This window comes from Chrysochloris asiatica, unplaced genomic scaffold (assembly GCF_000296735.1).
Source record: "Chrysochloris asiatica unplaced genomic scaffold, ChrAsi1.0 scaffold00107, whole genome shotgun sequence".
Lineage (NCBI taxonomy): Eukaryota > Metazoa > Chordata > Mammalia > Afrosoricida > Chrysochloridae > Chrysochloris > Chrysochloris asiatica.
The window spans coordinates 2,162,416-2,183,355 of record NW_006408625.1 but is presented as its reverse complement, the minus strand read 5'-3'; the positions used below and the strand labels follow the sequence as shown (position 1 = coordinate 2,183,355).

Here is a 20,940-nt window from a genome sequence, read left to right as displayed (position 1 = left end):
ACTCATAGTAACCCTGTACAGGGTTTCCAAGGCTGTAAATCTTTACGGGAGCAGAAAGCCTCATCTTTCTCCCGCGGAACAGCTGGTAGTTTCGAACTGCTATCCTTGCAGTTCGCAGCCCAATTCGTAACCACTGTGCTACCAGAGCTCCTTAGTAGTAAGGGTCAAAGGTGACCGGCCAGCCAGCCAGAGACGTGGACTTCTCCCAGTACTGTAACCTCTGTCCGGCTCCCGGGATCGCTGTATTTAAGGCACAGCCTGTATGTACCCTGCAGATGACAGGTGAGCTTAGAAAAGGCGGGCAATGTGCTCTTGCAGGCTATGCCCTACAATGCATTAGCAGAACTTGTTGGGTTGGAAAACTCAAACAAAAGAATAACCGTCCCTAGAAGCTGCTGTCTGGAGAGTCAGACAGCCAGGACCATGGGGATGACTGTATCATTGCTGTGGATTTTGCTTGCAAGGATTACACAGATTTATGTATAGGAAAGTACTTAGCCCAGTGCCTGATCCACAGAGACACAGATGTACTGCAGACCCCTTTTATCCTCTAAGGAAAACCACTCTTGTCATTTAACTGCCCCTCTTTTTCAAGGCAATTTGATATGAATCATGACAAAATGGAAGTGCCTTCAAGCTTCTAAGTTGAAAACGATCAGCAGGACTTGCGTTGTCCCATCAAAACACTAAAAAAATAAGCGTACCGACATGTCTTCCATCTGAGGAATAACAAGTTATTTTATACAAGGCTCACATAACTATAATTTGGTCAGTAAAGCAGCATTCACCTTGCACAGCATCCATGCCTGGTAATTGGTCAGTTTAGAACCTGGAAATGACACTGACACTTCAGTACAGAACAGGCCTTATGTGCATTACAGTAATTCTAACAATATTCAAAACAAGTTCCACACAGGCAGAAGCAGGTAGTTACACATAAGAAGGTAACAGTTACTTGGAAATGCGGTTTAAGAGAAAAAAAGCAATACAAGGCAGTTTTTATTCTCATCATTCCCCATCCTCCTCCCCCCTTTTAATATACACAAGTTAAAAGATATCATTTAAACCATTTTCAAGTGTCTATTTCATTGGCATTTATACAGTATATGTTGTGTAACCATCACCACTATTTGTTTCCAAAACTTTTTATCACTCCAAACAGACGCTCTGTATCCATTAAGCAATCACTCTCCATTGCTTCTTCTATGGACCCCAGACCCTAGTCTCCAAGAATCTATTTCTATGCATTAGTCTCCTGTAGCTATTTCATTTAAATGAGATGATACCTGATTTGTCCTTTCCTGCCTGGCTTATTTCACCAGTCATTATGTCACAGCATGCATCAGAACTTCATTTTTCTTTGTGTCTGAGTAACATCCATTGTACGTAGATAACACATTTTGTTTGTTCCTTCATCTGTTAATAGGTATTCCCTTTGCTTTTTTAACAACCTTTTACAATGACATTAGACAGATGACAGGGCTCGAAGGGGTCCAAGGATGGTCTTGGAAAGATTACACTCTTGTTTATTTCTTGGATGGTGCAAATGTATGTTAAGACACTTGGTTGCTAACTGAAAGGTTGGAGGTTATAGTTCACCCTAAGGCATCTTGGAAATATAAGGCTTATGAGTCCTCTTCCGAAAATAAATCAACCTCTGAAAACTTCTTTGGAGCACAATTCTACTCTGACACACCAGGAATCACCATGATTTATAATCAACAACAACTGCTTGAGTGTGTGGTGGTTTTTTTGTTTTTGTTTTTGTTTTTGTTTTTGGGGGGGGGCGGGGCGGGGTGGGATTTGGTGGCACTGTAGGATAAGCACTGGTCAGTAGTTCAAATCTACCAGCCACTCTTCAGAAACACTGTACAGGGCCACTATGAGTCAGAACCGACTCCACAGCACTTACCATAGCCTGCGATCTTGATTATCTCCTCTTGAGAACCAGCTGAGGATGAATTGTGCCCCAGCACCCTGTCTCTAACCACCATCCCAGCATTCTGGGTGGCAACAGTGCCTAGGCATGGTGCCATCTGACCATGGTGAGCAGCAGGCTGAGTTCTGGGCTGAGCATGGACCACCGAGCTAGCAGCCACTGGGTTTGGGCACTGGGCGCACAGAGGCAGCCAAGCACATAGTATAGGGGTGGCAGCTTCCACCCCTGGAGAAGCAACTAAGAGAATGTGTAAGGTGAGAGGGGAAGTCAAAGGGCCTGTGGGGTCAAGTAGAGTCACAGCCCCTGATACCCCTCCCCTTGACATGTTGGCCAAGGGGAGGACAGTAAGATTTGTGATATGGTTGTTTAGTCTTTCCAGAGGAGTTTTGAACCCTTCAACGGGGCTAGTCTGTGGTTCCTCGGAAGTGATCAGGCATGGGTTGAACTGCATCCTCCAAGAAGATACAATGCAGTCCTGACCCTGGTACCTGTGAAGGTGATCTGGTTTGAAATAGGGTCCCCAAAGATGTTATTAGCCCCGTTAACAAGAGGTCATGTTTGGCATAAGGTGAGTCCTAACTAATCCAACAATGAAGTAGTCCAGATGATTCTGTGGGTTAGGCCTTAGACTACTACAGCAAAATCAGAGGTTCAAACCCACCAGTTGTTCCTTGGTAGAACGATGAGGCTGTCTGCTCCCATAAAGTTTGACAATCTCCGAAACCTTACATAAGGTCACTATGAGTCAGAACGGACTCAATGGCAGTGGGCCTGGGGTTAATCCAGTATGAGTTATGTCTTTATAAAAGAAAAGAGGCACAGACATGAAGGGAAGAATGAAGCAGAGACTCAAATGACAATGCAATGAATGCCAAAGTGCCAGGAGCCAAGAAGGGTCTTCCCCTAAAGTCTTCAGAGAGAGAGGATGGCCCTGCAGACTCCTTCTGTTGCTTGAAGCCACCCAGTTTGTGGTATGTTGTCATGGTAACCCTAGGCAACTAATGCAGGGTCTAAGGTTAGCCACATGTGCTGGTTCTACAGTGGGCTGACAAGCAGGAACGTCCTATCAATTTATCAAACTTTGCTCACAGACATCACACATGGCTTCCTTTTATGATTTCCTTTGTCCCACTTTTTGCACAACCATCCAGAAATACAATCATCCACTTAAGTGAGTGAAAATGCCCATTCAATAACTTGAGGAAAACAATTTTCAACAGAACTGGCAAGAAGTCAAAGTGTGGGGGAAGACACACACACAGGATTTTATTTCTCAAGAGAATGAACGCCTGACTGGAAAATCACCTCTTCTCCAAGATTTAATTCTGCTGTGAAAGGTTGAGACTGTTGCCAAACGCACTTCAGCTCTCTGTTCTTGTCTAACAGTAGAAATCTGAGGAGTGAGGTGCCAAAAGTATAACCCAGAACACTTCTTGAAATTACCTTTGTGAATAAAAATAAAAAGTTCAAAAAGTCAAAAGAGCTGGCTCGAACTCAGCAAAGAGAAAACAAATGGAGCAGCATAAAAATTTTATAAAAAGCACTTTTATTCACCTTGTGTGTGCTTTTGTGTCTTGTGAGAGGCAGGAGGAGAGAGGAGAACAGGGAAGGGGACAAGATTCCCACATCAGACACACCTTGTTTACCAGCACCACTATGGCCTCCTCATGCTCTCGGTGTCAAAGAACTTAGGACACCTTTCCGGTAATTTACCCGCCACCCCATCAGTCTGACATACTGTGGTGACTTGTGGTGCTGTGGGTTAATGTGCTGAACTGCAAAGTCAGTCTGAACTGCAAAGTCAGGGGCTCAAGCTCACCAGCTGCTCCTCAGAAACATTTTACAAGTCGCTATGGATCAGAACTAACTTGACCGCACTTGACAAAAAAAAAAGAATGATGCTGGAAGCTATATCACCTGTATTTCAAGTGCCAGCAGGGTCATTCCTAGTAGACACATTTCAACTGAGCTTCCAAACTAAGACTCAGAAGAAAGGCCTGGAAATCTGCTTCCAAAAATGAGCCAGTGAAAACTGTATGGCTCACAACAGACTACTGTCTGGAAAATAAGCCCATTAGGCTGAACGGCACTAACTAAAAAATAGCCACAACAATGAACTCAAAACATGCCAACCATGGCAGAGATGGCTCCATTACACTGTATGTGGGGTCGCCATGAGTCAGAACAGACTCAATGGTAACTCACAACTAACCAGGTAGCTTAACACCATTGCTTAATCACTGCATTTGCTTCTTGAAAGGTTCTGGTCAGTACAGACTTGCTAATAGGTACAGTTTGCATTCATCCACATATACCCGGTTACGCTGATGTATAACGAAAAAGATTTAAAAAAAAAGTTTTATTTATATTTTTTATGATTTTGCATCACAGCTTGCCTGTGAAAGAGTGAGCCAACTTCACAATTACCCTGCACAAAGTGATCTAATGTTGAACAAATGTGTGAAGACTACTTGGCAGTTGTTTGCAATGAACAAACGGAGTTCCAGAAATTATTAACTTAGCCTGACTCAAAAAGAATTAATGTGGGTTACTTTGTTTTAAAGATAAGCATTAACATCAAACAAAGCAGAGCAAGTAAGGGGGAATTTTTACGGTTGGGGAGCTAAAACTGGCTTGCTTTGGAACAACGCATTATGCAAACCTTTCATAACCATTGTACAATTTCACTTTATAAATCTTAGTGTGTTAATCCTTCACACAGGTGATACAAAGTTCCTAGGCCGGAGTCCTGGTGTGGTGCTGTGGGTTAATGTGCTGGCTGGCAAGGTTGGTTTGAATCACAATGTTAGCAGTTCAAGCTCACCTGCTGCCCCTCAGAAACCCTATCCAGGGTTCAGAACCAACTCCATAAGACTTAACAACAACAGAGTGACTGTAATCCATCAGCTAGGCCACAAGAGGGGAATGTTCACTCCTTTCTTATCTGGGGCTCATAACCACCCACCCTATTCTCTACCTTCCTTGCCATGGCGTTTTGTACCAACTAAGAGCCATGCATCTCATCTTTATCAGCTGCTTGATGTGTTTTGCTTTTAAGCAACTTACAGAATTTTAGATTAATAGATGAGTCGGCTCTCTGTCCAAGAATTAATGTTCTGTTCAATCACTGCTTCTCCAAAGGTGAACCTCCAGTCAGCAGCATTAGCATAACCTGGTTATGTGCCGTGGAGTTGGTTCCGACTCATAGCGACCCTGTGTAAGGTTTCTGAGGCTATAAACCTTTACGGGAGCAAAAAAAACCACATCTTTCTCCTGCAGAATACCTGGTAGTTTCAAACTGCGGACCTAGAGGTTAGCAGCCTGACTCATAACCACTACAGTAGACAATGTAACACAATGCTCAATGCTAAGCCTCAGCTCCACTCCACACCCAATAGGGGTAAGGCCCAACCATCTTTAACAAGTCTCCAGGAGACTGAAGCTTGAGGATCACTGTTTTAAACTGTATGGTACAAAATAAAAGTCAGCTTATCTATCTTATACTATGTTATATATTTTACCACCCCAACAGAAAGATAAACCTTGGGGGTTTTCTCTGACTGTATTTGTTGTTGTTGTTAGGTGCCATCGAGTCAGTACTGACTCATAGTGACCCTATGCACAGCAGAAGGAAACACTGCCTGATCCTGGGCCAACCTCACTACTGTTGCCATGCTTGAGTCCATCGATGCTGCCACTTGGCCAATCCATCTCATTGGGGTCTTCCTCTTTTTCTCTGACTCTCCATCTTACCAAACATGACATCCTTCTCCAGCGACTGCTCCCTCCTGACACTGTCCAAAGTATGAGAGACAAAGTTTGGCCATCTTGGCCTCCAAGGAGCACTCTGGCTACACTTCTTCCAAAACAGATCTATTGGTTCTTTTAGCAGCCCAGGCACTTTCAATACTCTCCTCCAACACCATAACTCAAAAGCATCAATTCTTCTACGGTCTTCCTTATTCACTGTCCAGCTTTTGCATGCATATAAGGTTAAATACCATGGCTTGGGTCAGGCATACCTTAGCTGACATCTTTGCTCTTCATCACTCCTCTTTGCTTCCAACCTTTGCATTCCAATCACCAGTAATGATCAATACATCTTGATTGCATGTTTGATCAATTTCAGATTGAAGAAGTTAGTAGAATTCTTTTATTTCATTCTCACTGACTTTAGTGGCTGGTGTGTAAATTTGAATAATGTTGGTATTAACTGGGCTTCCCTGTAGGCGCATGGATATTATCCTATCACAGATAGCGTTGTTCCACATGACTGATCTGCATATGTTCTTTTTGACAGTGAATGCAACACCACTCCTCTTCAATTTGTCATTCCCGACATAGTAGACCGCATGGTTGTCAGATTGAAAATGGCCAATACCAGTCCATTTCAGCTCACTAATTAATGCCTGAGATGTTTATGCATTCCATTTCATTTTTGACAACTTCCAATATTCCCAGATTCATACTTCATACATTCCATGTTCCAATTTTCAATGGATGTTTACAGCTGTTTCTCTTCATTTTGAGTTGTGCCCCATCAGCAAATGAAGGTCCTGCAGGCTTTTCTCCCATGGGCTTTGCTTCATTCCGTCATCACGGTCAACTCTACTTTCAGGAGGCAGCTCTTCCCCAGTCGCATTTTGAGTGCCTTCCAACCTGAGGGCCTCATTTTTCAGCACCTATATCTGACAGTGTTTCTCTGCTATCCATAAGGTTTTCAATGACTAAATATTCGGAAGTAATTCATCACTCCTTCTTCCTAGTCTGTCTTCATCTGGAAGCTCATCTGAAACCTGTCCACTGTGGGTGACCCTGCTGGTATTTAAAATACCAGTGGCATAACTTTCAGAATCACAGCAACTCACAAGCCACCACAGCATGACAAACTGATAGACGCTCATGCCTTTTCTCTCATAGTAAAAAAAAAAAAGAAATAAAACATAGTTGCCAAGACCTGGAGAATCTTGGGCCCAGAGTCAGTTACACAGCCACAGAGGACTAGAGTGGCGAGTGAAGCATCCAGCTGACAAGAAGAGAGGGGATATGTGCAAGAATACCCACACTTGTAGCTAATACCCACTTGACCTGGCTTTAATTACTGGATGATCAGAGCTCAACTAGAAGAAGAAAGAAGAGGGAAAAAAGAGTAATCTGATACAATTTGATGAACTTGACCTACACCTATGGATGCAGTAGCTCAAAAGAGGAAACAAATCCTTACAGCAAGAATCATTCCCACCCCCTCCACACATAGAGTAGACAGGGATGGGCAACTTGGCCATTGGCTACCCAAAATGGCGTGGTGTGTGTGTGTGTGTGTGTGGGGGGCCTACAAAGGCAAGAAGTGACTGGCTTACAAGCTTTCAAGAGGGAACCTAGATCCAGAGGGCATAGAGGAAGGTAGAATCTCCAGTGTGTAGTATCTAATCTGTCTAGGCAGGGCTGATGAAATGAAATGCAGACAGGTCTCTTGTGATATAATAGTGAATAATTGCTATTAGGACTGATTGTGAGGATTGGAAACGTAAAGGTAGATGTTTCATAGCAAGGAGGGGAATGATTAACTTTTCAGTCTAGGAGCAGATATCCCTGGGACCATCAATGGAGAAGAGCGGAGAGTGGGACCCTACCCAGAGAAGCAGCGACGCCAGAGATGGAGGCAGAGACGATGATGTGGAGAGATGGAGCAGCTGGGGACTTGAGATCCAGAGAGGGAGAGCGGCTGTGTGTTGACAACCGGGGGTGGGGTTGGGGGGAAGGCTTGCAGGGTATACCCTTTGGTTGGTTAATGATGCATGGAGGGGATTATAATCGTGGCAATAAAACGATATACGATAGAATGAATGTAACACTAATGTTCTCCCATGTAAACTATCACATAATTCACAATTGAACATTTATACGAAAAAAACAAAAAACATAATTGCCAATGAGTCAACTATGACTCATGGAGACCCCAAGTGTGTGGAGTGGAACAGCTTCACAAGGTTTTCACTATGACGTTCGAGAGGCAGTTCCTTTCTTTCAAGGAGCCTCTGGGTGGGTTTGAACTGCCAACCTTTTGATTTAACCATCTGTGCCACCCAGGGACTCCTCTCACAGTTGTTGTTGTTGCTGTTGTTGCTAAGTGCTGTTGAGTCTGTTCCAACTCACAGCAACCCTGTATAGGATTTCCAAGGAGTGTCTGGTAGGTTTAAACCATCGACCTTGCAGTTGGTAGTCCAGTGATTTCACAAGTTTACTGCTAACAAAACAGGCTAGCAACCGGGGCCCATGGAGCCTACATGTGGTCCTCAGATACTGTGTCTGTTTATGAAAACCATAAACTGTTGTTGGTAAGTGTCGTCAAGTCAGTTCCAACTCATAGTGACTCTATTAGGGTTTCCCAGGAGTGGCTGATGGGCTGAACAGTCAACCTTTCAGTCAGCAGTCAGTGCTGATCCTACAATGCCACACCAAGAAAGACTCCAGGGATTAACTACCAACATTAAAACCTAGATTACAGACTTTTCCTAAGGGAACACGAAAGGAACATCTGCCAACACCAGATCCACATTTCCACATGGCAACAATGACTGTTGTTGTTAAATGCCGTCATGTGGGTTCCGACTCCTAGTGATCCAGTATAGGGTTTCCAAGGAGCAGCTGGTGAGCTTGAACTGCTGACCTTGCAATCCAAACTGACCTTGCTGTCTGGTACATTACACCCCAGCACCACACCAGGACTCCACAACAGTAATTAGTGGCTGACAGTGGCTGCAGACCCCATCATTCTTTCATGCCTGCCTGACACTGAGGCTTTAAACAGCCCACCTTGAGCATTCCCATTACTTGCCCGGTCCCTAAATGCATTTGGGTTTGAGCCATAGCTGGAGCCGGGAGAATTCCATAGAAACACACATCACTATCTGCATCCCCAAATTTCTAAGTTAGTTGCTTCTGAGTATCAAATTTAGGAAAGGCATTTTAGAAGTAGACTTCACAAACAACGTCAACTCTAAGTTCTGAATCTAGCTTCACTTTTCATCAAATAACAAGTTATGAAATGAGTCAAGCCTTGAAGACTAAAGTTCCATCCCAGCATGCCCATGTGACCATACGTGGGTGAGCAGAACTGCAGAAAGGAAAATCTCATAGCGGCACGCCTTCATTAGACAACAATGGGTGTGGAGGACACGAAATCGTGATTTAAAGACATCACACACAGGCCTCCTCAGTGTGTATGCTCTGCTGAATAGCAATAGCAGATCAGCTGTGAAAAGATTACTTTCCATGAAGCAAGCAAGTGGGAGAAAGAGCTATCGCTCTAATGCCGGGAAGAATTTTCAAGGGCAGATGCTAGACACAGCTTGACAAACATGCCTTTCAATGCAGACTGCAAGACTTCTCTGTCCAGATTCCAGAAAAGATCCCTTTCTGAGTTCCACCAGGTAATTGTGGGGAGGTAGAGGGGGTTGTTTCGTGAAATATCAAGAGGAATCGTGGTTTGGATCCTTCTATCTCGCTGGTGAAAAATAGTTCTAGAATTGGAGGACAAAATTCATGGAAAAGGGGATGGGTCCCAGGTTTGAACATAAGAACAAGCTGCATCATTAAACCTCCAAAGTTTTCTTTGTCATGGAGTTCATCTTAGAGCAATCCTCCACCACCCCCTCAAATATATACTGGAATCCTAATCCTTATACTTCAGGAGTCTTAGTGTGGCGCTTTAAGATTAGCACTGGACTGAAAACCACAAGATCAACAGTTCAAACCCACCAGCTGCTCCTCAGGAAACCTACACAGGGTCTTCGCTAAGAATCAGAACAAATTCAAGGACACTTAACAGCATACTTATGGATCTAACTCTGTTTGGAAACACGGATTGAGGTCATACTAGCTAAGTGAGTCCTAAACGGAATTGCCTCAGAGTTATAAAAAGGGCTAATTAGCTGCAAAAGCAGATACCCACAGGGGAAGGCAGGTCACATGAAGATGCATAAAAGCCAAGGAATACTCAAGACTACTGATGAGGAAAGAAGAGCTGCAGCTGAGACAGTGACTTGGTTTTTGAGCTTCTTGAAATTAGAGAGAATAAGCTCTGTCCTTTGAAGTCACTCACTTTGGTATTTGTGTGACAGTAGCACTAAGTACCTCAGACTGTCACCATACAGGTAACTACTTAAAACTGTATGCTACTGCACAGCTATTGAGAAGGCCAAAAAGAAAAATACACTGCCAATATGAAAAACCAGGAGAGCAACGGGGACTCCCATACACTGTTAGTGGGAATGCACCAAGGCATAGGCACGAGAGAAAAGAGTTTGGCAGCTCCTTATAAAGTTTCACATACACTTACCACACAGCCCAGAAATCACACATTCAAACAAAAGACTGCATGTGCGCTTTTGTGTGCATGTATCAATAATGTTGTTGCTGTAAGATGACATTAAGTCAGTTCCAACTCTTTGCAACCCTATGTAAAACAGAACGAAACCCCACCTAATCCTGCACCATCCTCACAACTGTTGTTACGCTTGAGCTGCTGCTGCTGCCGTTGTGTCAATCCAGTTTGTTGGGTTCTTCTCCCTTTTTCGCTGACCTTCCACTTCACCTTTTGTGGGATGGCATCAAGAACATTATAGAGGAAGAAAGCAAAAGGTCATTAAGAAGACATGAAAGAAAAAAAAATTACCAAAATGAACGTCAGAAGAGACTCTCAAACTTTCTCCACAGCATACAGATGATAAAGCAAATGGAAGAAGTGAGAAGTTAAAAGAGTTGGATAGAAATTTTCAAAAGGCAGATCAAGAAAACAAAATCAAGTATTATAATGAAATGTGCAAAGATCTGGAGTTAGAAAACCAAACGGGAAGAACACGCTCAGCATTTCTCAAGCTGAGGGAACTGAATAAAAATTCAAGCCTCGACATGCAATATTAATGGATTCTATTGCAGTCCTGGTGTGGCACTGTAGGATATGCACTGGACTGCAAGGTCGGTTTGAACTGCAAGGTTTGAACCTCAAACTCACCAGTTGCTTCTCAGAAACACAGTTGCTATGAGTCAGAACTGACTCGAGGACACTTAACAACATAGACAAAACATTGACTGATGCAGAAAGCATCAAAAGAAGCTGGAAGGAATATAGAGTCACTGTATCAAAAAGAAATGGTTGATGCCCAACCATTTCAAGAGGTAATATATGATAAAGAGCCAATAGTACTTAAGTGAGAAGTCAAAGGTGAACTGAAGGCATCCACCGAGAATTGATGGAATACAAATTGAAATCTTTCAACAAACTGATGAGACACAGGAGGCACTCACTCATCTATGCCAAGAAATTTGGAAGACAGCTACCTGGCCAACTGATTGGAAAAGATCTATATTTGTGTACATTCCAAAGAGCTGTGATCCAACAGTATGCAGAAATTATTGGACAATATCATTAATATCACATGGAAATAAAATTTTGCTAAAGGTAATTTTAAAACGGCTGCAGTATTACACTGACAGGGAGCTGCCAGAGGTTCAAGCCAGATTCAGAAGATAGCATGGAACCAGGGAATATCACTGCTGATGTCAAATGGATTTGGGCTGGAAGCAGAGAATACCAGAGAAATATTTACCTGTGCTTTACTGAATATGCAAACGCTTTAGATCATGTGGATTATGGCAAACTATGGACAACACTGCAGAGAATGAGTATTCTGGAACACTTAATTGTACTCATGAGGAACATATACATAGACCAAGATACAGCTATTCTAACAGAACAAGGTAACATTTAAAATTAGGAAAGGTGTGCACCAAAGTTGTATTCTTTCACTGTACTTATTCAGTCTCTATGCTGAGCAACTAATTAGAGAGAAACTGGGTTATATGAAGAAGAAGGAGGCATCAGGACTGAAAAAAAGACTCTTAACAACTTGTGATGTGCAGATGATACAACTTTGCTTGATGTAAGCAAAAAGTAATTTAAATACTTACTGATGAAGATCAAAGACCACAGCCTACAGTATGGGTTGCACCTCAATGTAAAGAAAACAATACTCCTCACTACTGAACCAATCAATAACATCATGATAAATGGAGAAAAGGTTAAAGTTGTCACAGACATCTTTTGTTCGGATCAACTATTGACACTCATGGAAGCAGCAGTCAAAATACCAAATGGCATATTGCACTGGGCAAATCTGTTGCACAAGACCTCTTTAAAGTGTTGAAGAGCAAAGATGTCAGTTTAAGGACTAAGGTGTGCCTGACCCAAGTCATGGTATTTTCAAAAACCTTGTATGCATGTGAAAGTTGGACAAAGACTAAAGAAGACCGTAGAAGAATTGGTGCATTTGAGCTATGGTGTTGGAGGAGGATATTAAAAGTACCATGGACTGCCAAAAGAACAAACCAATCTGTATTGGATTAAGTCAGACGGAATGCTCCTAGAAGCCAGATGGCCAGACTTCTCCTCTCATACTTTGGACATGTTATCAGGACAGACCAGTACTGGAGAAGGACATTGTGCTTGATAAAGTAGAGAGTCAGTGAAAAAGAGGAAGACCCCTTGTGAGATGAACTGGCATAGTGACATCAACAATGGGCTCGAGCATAACAATGATGGTAAGGTTAGCAGAGGACGGCGCAATGTATCGTTCTGTTGTACATAAAGTCGCTATGAGTCAGTTCCTACTGGACAGCATGTAACAACAATAACAACAACCACTACACTAAACATGATGGCTTTCTCTAGGGACTGGTCCCTCCGATATTATGTTTAAAGTATGAGACACAAAGTCTCACCATCAAGTTCTAAGAAGTATTCTGCCTAGCGGTTAGTCATTCAGTGCTTATCTGAATTCAAGAGGTTCCTGGAAATGGTTGGGGCCTGTCATCACTAAGAACCATTCAGGGTTGGGATTTCACAGAATATTTTTGACCCATCCATTCTCCTCCCTCTTGCTCACTGAATGGCTGCTTTCCCTCTACCAGCAGCCCCTTCCACTGCTTTGCTTGTGTTGCTGGACTAGGGTCATAGAGAGTGGGAGTCTGGGGAACCATGGATTGAGGGGAATGGGGAGAGGAGGATGATGGCAACTGGAAGACACTGGGAAATACGTTACAGTCTGCAACAATGGCATCAGCATAGCAGGGCTGGCAAAAAAATAAGCAAGTCACTTAAAAAGTAAGTTCTATAGTCATACAATTAGTCTTGGCTGTTCCAACAATAAACAATGAGGTTTAAGTGTAAAAGACAGAATGAGGAGGCAGAAAGGAGAGTAGAAGGTGGAAGTTGAGGCAGTGGTGGTTGAGAGGTAGAATGCTTGCCTTCCACGAAGGAGACCCGGGTTTAATTCCAGCCAGCACTTCATGGGCAGTCACTACCCATGTGTTAGTGGTGGACTGAGTATAACTGGGATGATGATTAGAATGCACAGGAATAAAGGCCTGATAATCTACCGCCAAACACTTGCCTACAAAAACCCCGTGGGTTACAAAGGCCCATCCTGCAATGAGGGGGAGGGCACAGGACAGAGCAGTATTTCATTCAGTTTTGTCTGGGGTCATCATGAGTCAGAGGCCAACTGAACTGCAGTGAATAACACCAACACCACCAACAATGAAAAGAGAAAGAAAGTGAAGTGAGTGTTGTTGCTGTTGTTGTTAAGTGTCGTTCAATCAGTTCCAGCCCCTAACTACCTTGTATAGGGTTTCTAAGGAGTGGCTGGTGAATTTGAACCGCCAACCTTGCAGTTGAGTGCTTATCCCACAGTGCTACACCAGGACTCCGAAGTGAGCGTTAAACAGAAAGTGAGAGAGACAGACAGACCAAAGGAAGAAAAGTCAAAACACAGAGACAAGACACAGGAATAGGAAAGAAGCACATGTTCTTACAGATTGATGAACCTCAACATTTGGAGACCCTCATGCAAGTTAAGGAGTCCTGGTGTGGCATTGTGGGTTAATGCACTGGACTGCAAAGTCGGTTTGAGTCACAAGGTCAGCGGTTCAAGCTCACCAGCCACTCCTCAGAAACCCTATACAGAGTCGCTATGGGTGGGAACCGACTCAACAGCACTTAATAACAACAGCGACTTGCAAGTCAAGTGGAACCACAGTCAGTCCTGGGTGCTGCTCTTCAGAACGTAAAGAAGGGCAGAGAAGTCTCAGGTCAGGGCATTCGGCACAGTCTTGCTCTCAAACCCAAGCAAAGACACTTCCCTATGAGACCCCAGGTCTCGCCACCTGGCTGTCCTGCTGGCAGACAGTGTGGGCTGCCCTCAACCACACCCTCATCCCCACCCACGGTCTCTCCCTGCCACAGGCTGCACTTACAGTTCTAGAATCAGAATGACGTCCGTCTTGCTGTCGTAGACCTCGTGCAGGGTGATGACGTTGGGGTGCTGGATTTCCTTCAGGATGCTGACCTCTCGCTCGATGTCCTCGCGGCTCACGCCCCGTCGGCTGGATTTCGTCCTCCTTTTCTTGATAAATTTGGCAGCATACTGGAGACCCGTGCTTTTCTCCCGGCATTTCTTCACGACTGCAAACTGCCCACTGAAAACAAGAAAGCAGAAGGTTAGTCATCACTTAAAAATTCTATATTGTCCTTAAAAAAAATAAAAATAGGATTGGAGTGAAGATAAGGCCTTGCGGGCGAATACAAGTGCAAATAGGAGAGTTCTAGCTTGGAGAAATGAACAGATCCAGTAGGGATGTTTCTCACTGAATTTGTTTTATTAAGCCCATTTCCTCATAAGTAATGACACAGGAATAAAAATTCTTTTTTTATATTATATTTTGTGAAATGGGTAATAATACCTGTATTTTGGTACCCTCCCTTCCATTCCAGATCCAACAGCAGAGGGAGTTCCCTTATTTGACCTCATTTTTGTCACTCTCTTTTCCTTTCTGTCTAGCCTTAAAACTAGGATAAGAAGGAATGGAGACCAGGGCTTGGGCAGGAAAATATGAGGGAGACCTAGTGTGGCACTGTAGGATAAGCACTGGACCACAAGATCAGTTGAAACTCAAGACTAGTGGTTCAAACCCAACAGCCGCTCCTAGGAAATCCTATGATTTGGAATCGACTTGATGGCACTTAACAATAACCTTCAATGAAATATTTCTAGTATCTATGAATTCAAATACCCTGAACAGAAAAAAAGCTTCCTATTTTGTTCACAATGTGAACCAGTAAGCCCTGTGTATTAGACATATGTTTGGTACTTCAATAACAGCCACTTCCTGCTACTTTCTTCCCGAAAATATGTACCTCTGGGTCTCCTTGTGGTTCTGGGGTAGAAGACTCCACCCACAACTGTAGATATGGATTATTTGACCTATGCTAAGCCTATAAGTACACTGTAGTCTCCTGGCTCCAGTGACAGATTGATGACCAAAGTTAAGACCTTTCACAGTGAGTATCAAGATTTTGTGAAGACTAAAATGCCTAAAAAGCAGTAGAAAAGTTCTGCTCACATGCAGAACAAGACAGAGTAGCTCAAACAATCAAGAAGAAGATCCAGGAATGGCACTGGAGGGTAAAGAGGCTTTGGAATTGCCTGAAAGGGAATTTAGGAGACTGATATTGTTCCACAGAAAAGTAGACGAAAATTAGGAAGAGGCCAGAACAGTGCTACAGGAACAAGCAAAATAAATACAGCATTGGAGACCATTCAAAACTTGCTGAAATATCAGAAATGCACAATATACTGGAAGGGCAAAGGAGTAGAATTGAAGGGATGGAAACCAGAATCAGCGAGCTGCTAGATAAACGTCTCTATCTATACTAGTAAGCTCGATGAATAATCAAGAAAGAAAGAAAACATCTGAAGAAAGCCTAAGATTCATGTGGGACAACTTGAAAAGGAATAACCTGAGGCTGAATGGAATTCCAGAATAAGAACACAAAAATGGCCACAGAAGCAATAGTCAAAAAGTTTCTGGAAGAAAATTTCCCTAACACCTTGAAGAATGAGAAGATAAGCATTCAAGCTGAATGAACCCCAGGCAGGACAGACCTCAAAAGAAAATCACCAAAACATATCATAATCAAACTCTCCAAAATCAAAGACAAGGAGAGAATTCTGAAAGCAGCTAGGGAAAAAAGAAGTGTTACCTACAAAGGAACTCCAATAAGCTCAAGTTCTGATTTCTCAGTGAAACCATGCAGGTTAGAAGACAATGGGGAGACATATACACAACTCTGAAAGAAAAAAAAACTGTCAACCAAGAATCATATACCTAGCAAAGCTGTCAATTAACTATGATGGCAAAATCAGAACATTTCAGGATAAACAGAAATTAAGGGATTTTGTAAAGGCAAAGCTGAAGCTCCAAAACATACTAAAGGGAGTTATTCTGGCTGAGAATCAACAAGAGCAGCTAACAACCAAAGATGGACATCCCAGATAGTAACACCACCAGGAACTCAGTCTAGCAGTGGAGGAATCCAGAGCAGAACAAAACTACAAGAAAGAAATTAGGGGATCTGGGAGAAGAGGTGTAACTAAAAGGGGGGAGCAGTTAACCTTTCATTTCAGAAGCAAAGGACCCTAGGACCATCAACAGAAAAGAGCATGAGAGGAGTGAGGGATCCTAACCAGCAAAACAGCAAATAACAGAGATGGTGGCACAGACAATGGCAGAGAGAAAAGCAGAGGGCTATAAGTCCATGGATGAGAAAAGCAGTGTGTCTGCAGGGAGGAGGCTGGCTTGTAAAATGTGCCCTTTAGAGATTTAATAATGTATTTTCAATGTGGTATGTGTGCATCACAAAAAAAGAAAATGCAATGGAGATAAATACCGTTAGCTAATGCTGCATGGAGGGAATTGTAAGCATTGCAATGATTTGTTGAATGTACAACTGAAGATCTGTCCTGTAAACCTTCACTCAATTCACAATAAAAGCTTTTTTAAAAAAAAGATTTTGTGAATAATCAGAGACAAAGTATTTTTCTGACACTCTTTTCTCTTCTGGACCAGAAACATGGAATTATGTAACCCCAGAAACTGCAGGCAGCCATTTGGGGGATCATGAAGGGGACTAGTCTAACAGAGTCAACCACTATGGAAGAGAGCGCATCAACAGAAGAAACCAGGTCTGTGGTAATACAATGGAGTGGCTAGATCACCCCTCACCTGAAGCCATCTAACTGTGGAATTTTAAATTGCATAAGCCAATAAATTCCCTTTACAGCAATGGTGGTTAATTTTATGTGTCAACTGGGCTAGGGTATGGGACCTATTTGGTTGAACTAATCAAGATGGTGTGAGGAAGTTGTTACAAACAGAATGGCCTCCAATAAACAGGGTTAAAAAGAACACTGGTAGCATAGTGGTTAAAAGCCAGACTGCTAATGGAAAGGTCAGCAGTCAATCAACAAACCACTTCCAGAAAGAAAGATGTGGAAGTCTGCTTCTGTAAAGATTTACAGTCTTGCAAACTCTACGGGGCAGTTCTATTCTGTCTCATAGGGGCGCTGTAAATTGGAATAAATTCCAGAGCAGTGGTTAAAGTAGATCACTTTCCATAACGTAGATGTCTCAATAAATCAAATGAAAGCCTAAAAGTAAAAAGTGATCTTCCATGGTCTGATTTCTGCCTCCAAACTATAAATAGACATTTTTCATCACTCTTGTCAAACCCTGAACTACAAATTTGGGGAAACAAGGAGTCTTCAGCCTTGTTGCCTGTCCCCACAATTGTGTGCACCATTTCCTTGAAGCAAATCTCTCTCTCTACATTTATGTATCTACATGGCGTCCTGGTGTGGCACTGTAGGATAAGTACTGGACTGAACTAATGGAAAGTTCAGTGGTTCAAACCCACCAGCTGCTCCTTGGAAACCTTATACAGGGTCACTATGAGTCGGCACCGACTTGACAGCACCTAACAATGACAGTTAAATGAAGATATATTGTTTTATTTGCTTCTCGCACAAGGATTTAGATTGTCTATTTCTCCTAGAAATAAGCATACAATATGGTACAGCATGTAACCAGAGTCTCCTCCCCTTTACAAAACAGAGTAACAACAGAAATTGACACAAAATAATAAGGCAAGATCTTGAGAGGTAAGCAGGCTACCCTGAAAATAAGCAGCACACACGGAAAGACCCTTCATAAAAACACTGGCGCCTCGCCATCTTCCCTGCCTACCCATCCCAGCATCTGTACGTGCCTTGGCACCTACTGGAGAATGACTATGTATAGAATTATCACAGTTATTTTTAACTAGCTTTAGTCTCCTCACATGAAAGTAAAAGGGGCGAGAAAAATCAAATTAAGGATAATATTTTGATGTTACAGAATGGAGCCTCGGAAATGGGACTTATGCACTGCAGCAGTGGGAGGCCAAGGAAGAGAAACAAATAGTGAGGGATTATTTTGAGAGCAGTGTCAATTTTTTTGCATGACAGGTTATTAATACCCTCTTTCCCCCCTGCAGCGGCAAAGCTGAGAATCTGAATACAAAATTACAGTGAAATGCTCCCACCAATGATGTCTATAAATTTGCTCCCTTAAAGAGTTAGAAGATCTATGCTGCCACTTCACGGCAAACATGTCCAGTTTCTACCAAGAGTGAAGAGCTGCAGCTTTTCTCTGTTGCGAATTAAGTTATCCCAAAATATTATGCTGAAGCTCTGTGCTCTGAACCTGTGAACACGATCCTGCTTTGAATTAGGGTCTCTGGAGATGTTAACAGTTAATAAGAGGTTGTACTGGAGTAAAACACAAACCAAACCAAAAATCCATTGCTGTCGAATTGACTTTATGGAGAATAGAACTGTTGCACAAAGTTTTTTAATTTGTGTTGTTGCTATTTGCCGCCAGTTGGTACCAACGCACAATAGAATGAAACACTGCCCAGTCCTGCACCAACCTCACAATCACTGCTACATTTGAACCCATTGGTGCTACCACTGCGCCAATCCAATGGGGGCCTTCCTCTTCTTCACTGACCCTCCATTTTACCAAGCATGATGTCCTTCTCCAGGGTCTGATCGCTCCTGATAATACATTTGAAATATGAGAGATGAAGTTGGGTCATCCTGGCTTCTAAGGAGCACCTGGTTGGACTTCTTAGAACACAAATTTGTTTGTTCTTTTGGCAGTCCATTGCACTTTTCATATTCCCCTCCAACACCATAACTCAAATGCATCAATTCTTCCATGGTCTTCTTTATTCATTGTCCAACTTTTGAAATATACCATGGCTTGGGTCAAACGTACCCTAGTCCTCAAACTGACATTTTTGCTCTTGACCATTTTAAAGCGGTCATGTGTGGCAGATATGGTTTGATTTCTTGATAGCTGCTTCCATGAATGTCAACAGTTGATCCAAGCAAAATGAAATTTTGACAACTTTCTCGATTTATCTTGGATGTTACTGATTGGTCCAGTGGTGAGGATTATTGTTTTCTTTACACTGAGGTGCAACCCATACCAAAACTGAGGTCTTTGATCTTCATCATTAAGTATTTTAATCATCTGCATGTCGCAAGTTGTTAATGAGTCATCCGTCAATCCTGATGCCATGTTCTTCTTCATATAATACAGCTTCTTTAATTATTTGCTCAGTACACAGACTGAATAAGTACAGTAAAAGATTAAAATCCTGGGAGAACAAACAAGATGGCGGATCGGGTGGACATGAAGTAAAGGAGCTCCGCCAGCAACAACACAAAATACCCGACCAAGCAGGCTCAGGGGATGGTCCCAGAACTCTGAACCACATATAAAGGAATATTTAGAAGGTTGGAGGGCTCACAGCTGGGGAAATTTGTGGCAGAAGCAAGAAATCAATTGCTTTCTAGTCCGGGATGCTCAGCTGCTCCAGGAGCCGCCATCTTGGATGACACCATGTCGGGGAAGGAGCTGAGCGGCCACAGACGCCTGGCAGAACCGCAGAGATAAAGGTATGGACATTCTTTTCTTTTGGTATCTGTTCATCGGTCCCTTGCTGTCTGTGCACCTCCATTCTGGTGATTATAGGGGTGCCTGAGCTACTGGGCACCCCAGCCCCACCCTCGGAAGGTTCTATTACGCATGCGCACAGATCTCCTAGAAATTTAAAGAGACAGTTTCCAATTAAAACCAAACAGCCACAGGCAGCCCTGAACTGTTTCCAACTAGAAAAAATGGCCTGAACGGGGATTGTGGAGCGGGACAAGCAGACAAAAGAGGAAATATGCCGAAAATTAAATCCTAAGTCACGTCAAAATGACCAACAGTGGTATCTTAAAACTTCTCAGGAAGAAGAGTGAAAAGGGAAACCCATTTCCTGATCACATCTACCTGGAGGCATTCAGAAAGCATAAAAAATACCCAAATATATACCCACCTAAGTAATATGTCCACAGATAACCCTGAAGATGCCCAAAAAACAGAAGCAGATGACCATATCTACACATGTCCAGAAACAAGATAAAGTGACTGAGGCAAATGAGCTGGTAGGAGACCTACACTCCATACAGGAAGATGGGCAGGCTTTGGAAATGCCTGAGAAGGAATTCCTAAAAATGATTTAAAAAGGTATCAAAACACTATACAATGCAGTAGAGAAAAATAAGGAAGAAGTCAGGAAAGTGCTACAGGAACAATCAAATAAGATAGATAGAACATTGGAAACAATTTAAAACCTACAGAAAGAGGTCCAAATGATTAATAATAGAATAACAGAAATGGCCAATACATTTGAAAGGACAAAGGAGTAGAATTGAAGAGATAGAAGCTAGAATTAGTGAGCTAGAAGATAAATCTCTCAAATACAAAAAAGGATTAAAAAAATCCAAAGAAGGTCTAAGATTCATGTTGAATAACATGAAGAGGAATAACATAAGAATTATTGGCATTCCAGAACAGGAACAATCACACAAGCCCACAGAGGAGATACTTGATGAGCTTCTGGAAGAAAATTTTCCTAACATCCTGAAAAGTGAAAAGATAAGCATTCAAGAAGCTCAACGAACCCCAGGATGGATAGACCCTAAAAGACAATCATCAAGACATATAAT

At 42.6% G+C, this 20,940-nt stretch overlaps 1 protein-coding gene across 1 annotated transcript in view; it reads right to left on the bottom strand.

Annotated features, from left to right (window-relative positions):
* DAPK1 (death-associated protein kinase 1) overlaps positions 1–20,940 on the bottom strand; it is a 274,182-nt gene that overhangs the window by 96,614 nt on the left and 156,628 nt on the right. Inside the window, exon 2 of the mRNA XM_006867630.1 lies at positions 14,255–14,476. Coding sequence (XP_006867692.1) covers positions 14,255–14,476 — 222 coding nt within the window. The remainder of the gene's footprint in view (positions 1–14,254; positions 14,477–20,940) is intronic.